The sequence below is a fragment of the Amphibalanus amphitrite genome, unplaced genomic scaffold (assembly GCF_019059575.1).
Source record: "Amphibalanus amphitrite isolate SeventyFive unplaced genomic scaffold, NRLGWU_Aamphi_draft 000446F_arrow, whole genome shotgun sequence".
NCBI classification, from domain to species: domain Eukaryota; kingdom Metazoa; phylum Arthropoda; class Thecostraca; order Balanomorpha; family Balanidae; genus Amphibalanus; species Amphibalanus amphitrite.
Window position 1 is genome coordinate 214,056 of NW_024881940.1, and position 12,191 is coordinate 226,246.

General features: G+C 47.2%; 2 protein-coding genes across 5 annotated transcripts; one reads left to right on the top strand and one right to left on the bottom strand.

Annotated features, from left to right (window-relative positions):
* Positions 1 to 1,479: 1,479 nt before the first annotated feature.
* On the bottom strand, positions 1,480 to 7,259 carry LOC122391614 (zinc finger protein 551-like). Of its 3 annotated transcripts, none has more exons than XM_043385726.1 (4): positions 7,233 to 7,259; positions 5,710 to 6,457; positions 5,115 to 5,237; positions 1,480 to 3,774 (listed from the first exon to the last, which is right to left on the bottom strand). In XM_043385726.1, exons 2-4 carry the CDS (start codon positions 6,374 to 6,376, stop codon positions 2,957 to 2,959), a joined length of 1,608 nt encoding a protein of 535 aa, XP_043241661.1. In that variant the 5' UTR covers positions 6,377 to 6,457; positions 7,233 to 7,259; the 3' UTR covers positions 1,480 to 2,956. The 3 variants fall into 3 exon arrangements, with proteins under 3 accessions (XP_043241661.1, XP_043241660.1, XP_043241659.1); XM_043385725.1 differs by lacking the exon at positions 7,233 to 7,259 and adding an exon at positions 7,016 to 7,231; XM_043385724.1 differs by lacking the exon at positions 7,233 to 7,259 and adding an exon at positions 6,832 to 7,006.
* Positions 7,260 to 7,578: 319 nt separating this feature from the next.
* On the top strand, positions 7,579 to 11,451 carry LOC122391615 (transforming growth factor beta regulator 1-like). 2 transcript variants are annotated; one of them, XM_043385728.1, is made up of 4 exons: positions 7,579 to 7,607; positions 8,155 to 8,242; positions 8,747 to 8,885; positions 9,333 to 11,445. In XM_043385728.1, the coding sequence occupies exons 3-4, from the start codon at positions 8,764 to 8,766 to the stop codon at positions 10,723 to 10,725; spliced, it is 1,515 nt and encodes a 504-aa protein (XP_043241663.1). In that variant the 5' UTR covers positions 7,579 to 7,607; positions 8,155 to 8,242; positions 8,747 to 8,763; the 3' UTR covers positions 10,726 to 11,445. The 2 variants fall into 2 exon arrangements, with proteins under 2 accessions (XP_043241663.1, XP_043241664.1); XM_043385729.1 differs by having other exon boundaries at positions 7,592 to 7,607; positions 8,155 to 8,191; positions 9,333 to 11,451.
* The last annotated feature ends 740 nt before the right edge of the window (positions 11,452 to 12,191 follow it).

The following is a 12,191-nucleotide window of genomic DNA, read 5'->3' on the forward strand; positions in this document are numbered from 1 at the left end:
ACGAGAGCCCAACGTTCTTTCCGTGACCGGTCAGGCGGGCCGAGAGCGCCGGGTCTGCGAGTCGATAAGGGTCATTTCACGCTTCTTTGTGGCTGACTTTGGTCCATCGTGACACTGAGCTGTGTGATTGCGCCTTATTGTCGGCTGTGGGAGACGCATATTAATGTTTGGAAATATTGCTTCGCTAAATATTGTTCTTTTGGCGTTCAGCTTTCACTGGAACTCAAAAATACATGTTTATGTTTTCAAGAATGTCCGGGACAGCCCGTTGAATAAAAGATTATTAAGTTTTTACAAAACCGCAATTTTCAAAAAAGGCCATCGATCGATTTTGATAAAAAATACATATTTGGATTCAGCTCACCGTCAGCTTTCGAATGGTATATACCGTTTCTTTTGAGCCTGAGATGACCTTCCGACGAACCGTGTGGGTATGTTAGAGGAGGCCCTGAGTAAGCTCCGGTCCCGGTGTGACCGTTGTCCGATAGTAAGGCCCAATGGCCTGTCTGTCTCGAGTCGCGATACAGAGAAAGCCGCTGCGGCGCACCAACCGGTTGCTTTATCAGTTGGATGTCTTCCCAACTCGAAACTCTTCGCATCTCATCTCATTGCCCAGAAGATCGAACGAGCCAACTCCCGCAAACCAAAAGGCTCCTGGTCCCTTAACGCTTGGAGCGAGGCATGTGGCGACACCTATAATGGAAGAGTGCTCCTTCCAGCGAGGGAGAGTTCAACATACAGCGACATCTGCGTCGATTGGCTGTTACTCCACAACTACATACATAGGTCTCCGGAATCATGCATCAGGCTGCCCCGCGCCCTAGCTTCGGACAGAGCATAACTGATAACACAGCATGTCCTATGTCGCATTTGACGGCACAGTCGTGGCATTATGTTCACGTTATGAGCTGCGAACCATAAACATAAAAAATGAGTATAGAAGAAAAGAAGCAAACACGATGCAGACACTATTGCGTCGTCACCTCTTGTTGGTCTGATATCGAATCGATCACAATCACCTGCATGTAGGTGAGCATTAGCATAGATTGAAGAGTATGAGCCTGTTTTAAACTCACGACAAGCTCGGCACATTTCGCACATCTCCAAGTCGCTCCGCATCAAGTTTGTTTAACAACCTCGGAACCCTACTAAGATGTAAATATTGCAAACATATCTCCCCACAAGTTCTTCCCCTGCTCGCCATCTTCGTCCATTGCCCCCATCTTCCACCCCTGCCGCTCCCGCTACTTATTCATGCATGCTTTTACGACCTCCTAGACCGTTCTAGCCACTCCCTGAGGCCAAACACGTGCCAGAACCATGAGTGTTCCCGGCTCGGCTGTGGTGAGATGCTATCTTACATGGTTCGTGTCGCTCCTGCAGCTTACATTGCAACGGTGCACGGTACAGACTCAGGTGGGGGAGGAGGAGGCAGGGTCACCGCACTTTGGAGCGATGCGTCAGAAAGCATGACAAACATGAAACAAACGAAGACAGTGTCATTAATCTAAGTTTTCCTCAAAAGTTATGACTATGTAAACTAGAAAGAGACATGTTTGATACGGAGCACATTTTTAATATGCGAGTTCATTGTTTACCTCCTAAAAATTCGAAAGAGAAGGCAGCGAGAAGAAAATTATAACGGTAACATCAGTCGAATCAAATAAACGAATCGTTTGTGTGCAATAAAACGCGCCCCAGAAAAGAGAAACCAAGAGCGCAAAACAAGACAGAGACGATGTATTTTACACCCTGGCCAGGCCAGTGACGGCAAGTAGGAGCCGCTATTGCCCTAAAGTAGGTGCATACAGCAGACATTATTACTGCCTAATGTCTATTTACAGACACAACACACTTAAGTCCACACTGAATCACATAAACAGCTCTGAAAGGGCGGTACTCGGTCGGTATTCATTGAAACAGAAAAGGATCATCTCAGGACTAATTCTGGTGCGGGCCTAGGTGGTGTAGGTAGCACGCTCACGGGTTATAGGTGACAAGCTGGCAACGGCTCCACACGTGAGGACACTCACTCCACCGAAATTCAATGCATACAAGGACACTTCACATACACCACAATCTCAACACTTAATGTAGCTATGCTTTCCATCGATGTTTTCTAAATGAACTTTCGGATAGCTCTAAGTGTGTTTGCTTCGATGTTTTCTACATATTGCAGGCAAGCAAGCGTCCACACAAAACCAAAGGATGAGGGAGATCGGTTATAGCCACCATCCCACTGTGTTGCATTCTGTTGCAATTATGCGACGGAGCAATTATCAATTACAAAGATAAAATAGACGTCATAAGATGTTTGTATGTGAAGCCACCAAATAAAAAACTTACAAAATCGTAGAAGCTCAACATATATGGCACGATTTTGAATGAAATGACGCAATAAAGTTGTGAGGACAAAAAGCATAACCACAAAAGACATCCGGCACCAGCTCAAAGCCAAGACTTTTGGCTGACGTCTAGGAGCTGTTTTACATAAATTACAGCCCCAATGACTTATGTTACACAGTACACATCAAAACACTATATGACATACACAAGTTGCACTACAGATGCACAAGATGCACAACCTAATGCTGCACTTCAAAGGTTTAGAGAGACATCCTTGCACCAGGATAATAGAAAATGATTGTCAAGACATTACGTGCGCTGAGTTCGAACTTTCGTCACATACTGACATGTAACGAAATGCGATTTCTAGCGAGCACAGTGAATAGAACACCTACTCCTGCCAAGGAGAAAAAAGCCAGACATAATCGCATCTAAGCGACATCAAATAATGAATGACGGTTTTATACTTTACACCTTCAGCACTACAAATAATCGATCTAATATCTACAAATGTAACAACCGCATGCCAACGATTCACTCGAGCGACCCTATCCCTCCATTTTCTACACTAAACCAAACACGATCCAGCGTCCGAGTGTCTAGTTTGACCTCACAACTCTTCAACAGTGATCTCACTCAAATTGTCCGCCAGTGGAGACTGTATAACGCCCATATCATCCTCACTGGATTCGCTCTGCATCATCCTCGCTCCCGCCTCTAGCATCGCCCTCTCTTCCTCTTTCCTCGGCCTTCCGCGACTTCTGATCTGTTCCCTCGGCGGCAGAAGCGCCAGATCCTCCACCAGGGTCTGTGACATGCGCTTCCTACCAGTGCGCACGATACTGACGGGAGCTGGGAGAACCAACACGTCGGCTACGTGCTTTGGAGGGCGCCCGCCCGGGTGAGGGGCTAGACCGGCCTTCCAGAGAGCTTTTTGAGGGTTGTCGGCTCCTTCTTCTCGCCTTTTCCGCTTTCGGAACTTCTGTGTGCCTTTTGCGTTCACCCTTTTTACTGCCCCTGTTTCTGTTACCACAATATGCTCCTGTTCATCATTTCCGCTCTGGTATTCAACATTTGCCTCTTCAACACCCTGTCTACCATCCTCTCCAGCATCATCGGCATACACTGCCGGCTCCACTTTGGCCTTCTTCGCCACAACCACCGGATTATCCAACTCCTCCACACACTCAGCTTGTTTTCTAGGACGACCACTACCCCTCGGCACCGTCCCAGCCGGGGTCAGCTTCAGTGGCTCCTCTCCATGCTGATTGAACGCGTGCTGGTTCAGACCGCTACGATCCACGAACGCTGCACCGCAGTGACGACATGTGTACGGTTTGTCCCCCGTGTGCGCGCGCTCGTGGCGATCCACGTGGTTTTTCTGGACGAAGGTACGTTGGCAGAAACGGCATGCGTACGGACGCTCACCTGGGGAACGATATTTGGGTACTCAACGCTAAGTAAAATAGATGACTCAAGAATGCACGCAGGTATACGTTATGCTTATGTCTGTATGCAGCTGTACACATGTTTATTTAGACCAAGCTTTACTTCCTTCTTTGTTTTTTTTTTTTTTACATGCAGTTGGCAGGCAATATTTATAGATGAGCCGACTTCTGATAAGACGCAAGAATACAACCGAAAGCTTCACACTCATCGATGTGTAGATGGCGCCACACGGCACACGAGATATACAAAATCAATGCCGGAGAAAATTGCCTATTACTGTTAACTGAATAGCCACCAATAAAGTAAAAATGTGAGCATATCAATTTTTGCCACCCATTATATGGTGATTGCCAATCTAAAAGTTTTATTATTGTTTACTGTGCAACCACTCATGCCTAGTTGTAATGTGACGATTATTTCATAAATATGCAAGATATTACAACAAAAATTACCCGACGATTCGTTTATTATAACGTTTATTATAACATTACCCTTGAAAAAGTTATAATAAACGAAACGTCGGGTAATTTTTGTTGTAATATCTTGCATATTTATGAAACACTCATGCCTAAATTAGTGCGATTACTTGTTGGCTTTTTGGGACGCAATGACAGCAGCGGGTTCAGCATGCGTCTATCTGGTAACTCAGAGAACTCCCATCTCCATCCTTAACTATCCCCTAATAGACACAAGGACTTTGCGGTCTCCCATCATGAATCGGATGATCTCTACCGACCGATCTCTACCCACCAAATATCTCTACGACATGCAGCACATTAATTTACGTGCGGTGTGCACACTGCAGCATTTTTGGTTACATCTCGTCAGTGATCTCCGCTTTCAGAGCAGCCCTCCCCTGGCCACCCACTACTCTAAAGTCGCTCGTGCTCGTGGTATGATGTCAGACCACTCTAACACCCTACCCTTCCCTCTTCAAGGGACACCCAATGAGCGTGCCATTTACCGAACTATTACAACTCTACCGAATAAGGCAGCCTCACCCTATCAAAGCAGTCCTCATCCCCTGAACCTACCAATGTGAAGCCGCTCGTGCTGCATTAATCCGCTCAACATTTAAACCTTCCCTCTTCTAAAGACCTAATGAGTGTACCACCTCCCGAACTATAACAGGCATCTCATCCCATTCAAGCAGCCCTTCCCTCTACCTACCGGGATAAAGTCCCTTCAGTTACCTACATCTCACGGCTCCCCACCCATCAAAGCAGCCTCCCCAGTCAATCTATCAGTGTGAAGTCCGGGTCCCTCGAGTTACATTGATGGTTCCAAGCCATCAGAGCAGCGCTTCACCATCCACCTACCAGTATGAAGCCGTTCGTGCTGCATCAAACCGCTCTGCTGCTTGAAGGCCTTGTCGCAGTAGCTGCACTGGTACGGTCGCTCGCCCGTGTGGCGACGAATGTGCTGCCGTAGCGAGTTGGTGTCTGGGGAATAAGAGCAGTGGCGTTATTATAAACGAGTTTCCAGATGGGGAGGAGCACCTGGCGTGAGACGTAATAAATGTCAAAATTAACGAAACGCCATAGCCGATAACGTAATAAACGTTATGAAATATGCAAGCACACATCAATCACACATAAGAATATGACAAGGAGACATTTCCACTAGCTACGACAGTTTTCACTCAATAGAGGAATGCAGGCAAGGAGGCAAAAATAAACACCCACAGATAATTTGCATTCATGATCATCACAACTAGCATTTCATTCATCATTTCATTCATTCACCTGCTTTATAATATTTTACATTTATTGGAAGCTTCAACTGAGACTTTTTGCTGCCCTTTGTTTTGCGGGCCTATGCTTTAGTTATGTAGTGTTATCACATTGCCAATCATGTTATCAAGTTCTCAAGAGCTTAACAACAACAAAAGCAATTTTTCAATCACCCACCCACCTTTAAACTTCATGTCGCAGTAGTTGCAGCTGTGCTTCCTCTCCAAACTGTGCACCCTCATATGAACTACCACCGCACCCTTCAGCTTGAACGTCTTCCCGCAGATGCGACAGCTGTAACTGTGGAGCTCCTCCACTAGCGGTACAGGAGGCGGAGGCGGGCCCGCGACTCGAGCCACCGGAGATCGGTTCGGGCTGTCCGGGAGGGCTGAGGAATTGGCAGGTTTGGACCCCTTGGTTGATTTGGGTTTGGTAGGTTTGGATGGTCCGGCAGATGTGGAGGAACATGGGACAGCGGTGGGGGTGGGGGCTTCCACCTGCGGTGTGGCTGATGGGGCAGAAGCCTCACAAGTGCACTTGCATTTGCACTGTTTAGCTGGCTGCTGCTGAGGCTGCTGCTGTGGGTTATGAAGAGGATGCAGATAGCCCACTTGCATGGATGGAGCAGAAGGAGAGGTCTGCTCCACAACTGTATAAGTCATCTGCACACAGGATGCTGTTGACTGCGGGTGGTGCGGATAAGCCATTGGAACAGAGTGCTGCTGCTGCTGCTGGATTGCCTCGTACGGCTGCTGTACAGGCTCCGTCGGGTAGTAGGCCGATGGATCGGCAGGAATATCTGGGTGGTGGAGCACCAGCTCTGTGATTTCCTGGTGAGAAGGGTCCATGGCGTTGGCGGTATGCCTTGGAGTCTCTCTGGCACCACTGGTCAATCCTTGACTGATGATCGATGAAGACACAGCTTGCACCTGCAACAGTGCGCAGGACAAATTAAAAGCTGCAGTCAGAACTTGTAGTTCAAATGCAGCATGCCAGCCATCAACAGCAGAGTTCAATAGCTATATCTACCTATGCATTTTGAAGTAGGTTACTCTAATTTAAATATCACACAAATAGGTGAGATAGGTATTTAGTAGGGTTCAAACTTCAACTGACACCACTAAGACACTCAAAAGATGCTTGATGATTTGGTTTGGAAGAATTTTAAGTCTTTAATTATGAGCTTATTGCCAGCCGTATGGCAGTAAAACGGTCAATACTTATTACGCCATATTTTGTACGCAAAACGAGTGCATTTTTCAAATATGTGAGCTAATTTAAATCTTTGATACCTCCAGTCTACCTGTCAAACAAAGTCGTTGGAAAATAATGGGTGCTCGGAACAAGAACACACTACCCACACCAGTGGAGTGTTAAATTTCAGAAAGCTTAAGTGTGATAAAATTTATCCTCTAAAGGAGTGTATTAAACATCAGAGAAAGTAGCAGTATTCATCCAAGAAACGTGATTAATGGGAAATATGCTACCTGTACTGATCAAGGTAAGTCGATTAGCTCTGCCTCTTAGACAGTGGATGACACTGATGTCTGAAATGATCACATTTAGTGTAAAAAAGAAACAGCTATTCGAAAAAGGAGTTTAAGAAATTCATGGACTTCTTCCTGACAATAATTGTAAGTATCGGTAAGGAGTCACGATTATAAGAGCCTCTTATTATTATTTATAAATGCAATAATACACAACATGCAGAATCTGCCGAAAGCTGCAAGATGCGCCGTTTCTGCCGCAAAGCAATTGCTCACATTTACTAAAAAAATGCACTCGTTCTAATATTATGACGTCATAAGTATTGAACGTTTCCCCGCAAGGTAGCTGGCAAATAGCGCAATTAGCTCATAAATTAAGACATTAAGGCATCACTTTAGACAATTGTTCATTTCCATCACCAATGCTCAAGTTTTCAACACAAATATATATTCATTTCAGGCTAAAAATACTGCTGGGTTTTTGTGACGTCTTCAACGATGGCAAGTGGTCAGGAGTCTTCAAAAGAATATAGATGTTTGTTTTCGCTATCCTTGACATCCTTGTCTCTAGGGTTGCTTGCTCTAAGGCAAGGCCAAGGCCATCTATAGAAGGTACAGTCACTCCCCCGTCGACCAATCAGAGACAGATCCTGAGTGACGTCACCCCTGATGCTCGCAAGTGGTACTCCATTCCTTTGCAACGTAAAAATGACTAACTTCATTTGAAGATTTTTGATGGCACTCTGCACATACCACTCAGCCGTTGATGTCAATGGAAAGCCCAACTAATTTTCCAGCGACAAAAAAGAGCAGCAATATGCTAAGAAATGGCCGGTTTTGAAGATATAGACGATTTAAAAACCCTCTGCAGCAGCAGGAAAGCAACGTAAAAACGCATCGAGCTTATATTTTTACTATGGATAAATCATTTTTCAGTAAGTTTTTAGATATGGTATAGATTTAAGCTACAAGTTTATTACAATATTTTCATAACTTGAAACTTTATTTCAAAATAATATTTTCAAAAATGGCAGCTGTTGGTAAGTAGCTTGGGAGCGATTGTGGCGCAGCGCGCCATTAATTGTCCTGAGGCCCCCTTATGATGTCATCAAAAGTGGAGTGACATGGGCCTGGGCAAGGCATGAAGCTAAGAAGTGTTTGGGAAGATCAAGATAGGTACTCAGTCTAGAAAATAGAAGTTACATCAGAGTCCAGAGTTATCATAAAGTACGAAATATATAGAGGAGCCTTCTTCTGTTTGAACGGGTCAGGGTGTTTGATGCAGGGATATATTTGCTTGCAGTGTTCACTGTTCCTGTTGGGGTTGGCTTAGTACCAAGGTGTATTCAAATTAACAATATTATCCAAATAGAGACTAATTTCCTGTATTATTCATGCCAATACTGATACAGTAATGGAATGACCTATCCTTTATCTTTCACAGCAGTTATGGGATATGTTGTTGAAGATGCTAGGGCCTAGGGGTAAGGGGACAGACGTGTAATATAATATGTTCAAGGGTGATCGTGGTTGTAGTTTGGCGGCAAGGCAGGGCATTACATTTTGTGTATTAAGAATTTCAGGATATAGGTATACATTGAGTTATGTATGTTTTCATATGTAATGTAGGTAGATATTATGGTATTGAGACCTGCATGCATGTTGATTTATAGTTAAGGTTTTAATGATTTATCTAAGATGAACTCTAACTCATTGTCAATTTTCTTGCAGGTTCCACTAAAGCTGTGATGCCAAACCCATCTCAGCTCATGGGAGCTTCATCCCTGAGCCTAGCCAAGAAGAAAAGATCAAAAGCTGTAAAAGCCAAAGCTCTGAAAAGCCATGAACTGGACTCTAGCCCCAAAGCAAAGTGAGTGAATGAAAGTGACTCATACTAAAATAACTTGGCATCAATCACACTGAAAGAGCATCATGCTTTGAACATGTCAAAGCATGTATAAGCATGTATGTCAAAGCGTGATACGAACGATCATGTATATGAGTGTAAGGAAATAGCTCTTTACAGTGTTCAGCTACAACAGCTTTAAGCAAGTAGTTCCAAAAATCTTTTTGTATGCCCATTATGCTTTTTGAACTGCTTTCTTCCACCAGCTTAGAGTCTAAGCTGAGACCCATGATTTTCAATCTGCCCTTCTGATAATCGCAGTTATTCAGTTGCTTTGGGCAAACAACTAGTTTTTCTTTAATTGATGTGATTCCCCCACAAGTGTCCTGTTTCAAATTCCATGATTTGTTACAGAGGAAAGTTAAATTGGTGATTCAACATCATTGTCTTATGAATGTTTTATTTTTCCAGGTACCGGCGGCTACGGAAGATGGTGCGTGCTCTCGTCTACGAAAACGGCGCACTTTGTGACGAGACGGCTCGCGCACAGCGTCTGGTACTTCAGGCCCAGGAGGAGCGCCGATTTCTGCTGCAGAAACTGATTCAGTTTGAGCAGCAGTGTGCGACACCAGCGCCCCAAGCGGCCGCCGCCGGAACTGGGGCTCGGTCAGCCACTCACACTAATGCGTCCATTGCTAGCGCGGCTAACACAGCAGCGGCAGTAGGCAGAATGGCATCAACACCCGTAGCCAATGCAGTACTTCTGCCAGTACCAGCAGTCTCTCTTGCTGGGATCCCCACCGCGCGATCAGTGGCGCCTCTGGTGGCGACGCCTGGAACCAGCACTTCTCATATCACACCCCTGGTGGCGCCAGCGTCGGTTGGGCGGTCTGCCGCGCCTCTGATGGCCAGTGTGGGTACCGTCCGCCCCCACACCACACCAGTTGCGGTGGCGGTGGCCAGAGGGTCTGCAGGGCGGACGCCGACTCCTCTACCTGTCGTATCAGCTACGGTTGATGGCCTACCAACACCTCTAGTTGTAAGCGCGGGGACTTCAAGAGCTGCAATTCAACCATCGGGGACCTCGCTACAGCAGTCGTCTTCCCAGACCGTGGGAGCTCTCCCCTCTCACTCTACCTCCCCTCAGTGGAGACCCGCTCCCGCTCTACCCAGCCCCCGCACCTCTACTCCCTCCGTCTCTCGTCGTGTCGCTCGAGGTCCACGCCGTCTCGTATCTGCTCTGCCCCGAGACGCGTCTGGTGTAGTGGTGTTGCCTTTGCGTCTGGGAGGCCTCACTCTACAGAGCTTGGGCCGTGTGTTACCAGATCGACCAGCCTACCACTCAACCACCGCCCTCTACCCTGTCGGATTCGTGTCTCTACGACGTTTTATCAGTGTGACTACGCCCCGCCGAACTGGGGTATACCGATGTGCCATCGAAGACGGCGGCGCGCACCCCCGCTTTTCCATCACGTCCATCACTCAGACGTCTGAAGGAAATGACAGCGCTGACCCATCACCAGAGTCTTCCACAGTCTCTTCAGCACCTTCTTCCTCTTCCCAACCCGTGACATTCCTTGGAAAAAGCGCAGACGAGTGTCACCGCCAACTTCTTCAGCGTCTATCTGGGGCACTTGGACGTCCCCTGCCGGCCTCATGCCGCGTGGTCGGAGAAGCGTTCTTCGGTCTGACCCACCCTTCCGTACAGCAGCTGCTACAGGCTTCAGCAGGGGCGGCCCAGTGCGGGAGGTATAGGAGTGTGGCGTTTGAGGTGACTGAAGCGACTGTGGCGGTGCCTGGGGAGACTGAGCCGAGTGTAAACGGGTCGGCGCTGTGGGCTAGGCTGGTGGAGGGGGCCCAGTGAGGATAGAGCGCGGTCACTGAGCATAGAGGGGTCACTGGTCAGTGAGTATAGAGGGGTCCAATGAAAGACAGAGGGGCCCGATGAAGGCCCAATGCCGGATAGAGGGCCCCAATGGAGGATAGAGGGGCCCAATGAACGCAGTAGGTTAGCGGCCCAGTTGAGGGACCGTGCTGTGAGCCTGGCTAGTAGAGTTGGCCAGTGAATATATGTATGTATGTTTGTATGTATGTATGTATCTATGAATGTATGTATATATAGACATCACAAGACTTCCACATACAGCGTGGCGATTACGGCATATGGGGGCCCCCAGTGACCACAGAGGGCCCGCACTGTGAGCCCACCGAGGGCAGACCTGGGACTGAGCTATGGGTCTTGCTGAGAGTGGGTCCAGTGAGGAAGGAGGTCATAGAGGCCGATGCGGTGGGGTCCAGCGACAAAGTGACCACGCTCCGGGCTCAGAGTTTAGGACTGAGCTGTGGATTCAGCCGGCAAAGGTCCACTGGGGTCAGAGGGGAATGAAGTGCCTCCGGTCGGTAAACTGAGGGGCGGGAGGGCGTGGAACGTTTTCAGGGAACGATATTGACTTATGTGTAAGCCTGTCGACTGTGTTTTGATCTCATTGTAAAATAGAGTGTGAACTTTCATTTGTTGATACGCTTGCTGACGTGGAGAAAGCTTCGCCCAAGGAATATGTCGAACAAATACAGCTTTTATTGAGAATAATGAGCGATGAGCGACAGATAGCCAACAAGTCTTCACACTTCGATCGCAATGGTCGGGCCGGATGTAAATTTGTAGTGTACCTAGGCATATAATATCAACTGGTATTTTTTTCAAACCTCACATCTATAGCTTTTTCCGTGAATTTCCGGGAAGCACGAAGATCACCCTTAAAAAATGTCCAATCGTCCGATCCTGAAATCCTGATCAAATGTGTGCGTTTGTAAGCTTGTTCTGGCATTGCTGGATCTGTCAAGGCAGACCAACTGGCAACTTGCATAGGCGGCGGAACGGGGAGGGCACCGGGGCACCGTGCCCCCTTTGATTTTGACATTTTAACATTAGCCCTATGGGCGTTGCATGGAAAGAATGGGACCAAAAGTCGGCAGTGCCCCCCCCCCCTTAATTGAAGGTGTTCCGCCGCTACTGCCAACTTGAGAACATCCCAGTCACTGGCGGATCCAGGGGGGGGGGCAAAATGGGCATTTGCCCCCCCCCAAACGGCATAATTTTAACATTACGCCTATGGACGATGCATGGAAAGAATCGATAAATTGTTATGGTTTGCCCCCCCCAAAAAAAACTCTGGAGCTGGATCCGCCTCTGATCCCAGTGACTACTTTTTTTAAGTTTCTATCCAATTGGTCGGAAATTCACCGGACGATGGAAGTGGGGTTTGGAAAAAACGCATCGATTTAGTAATCACAGACTGATTACCGATGGCGCTCAGGTTTAGGTACAGA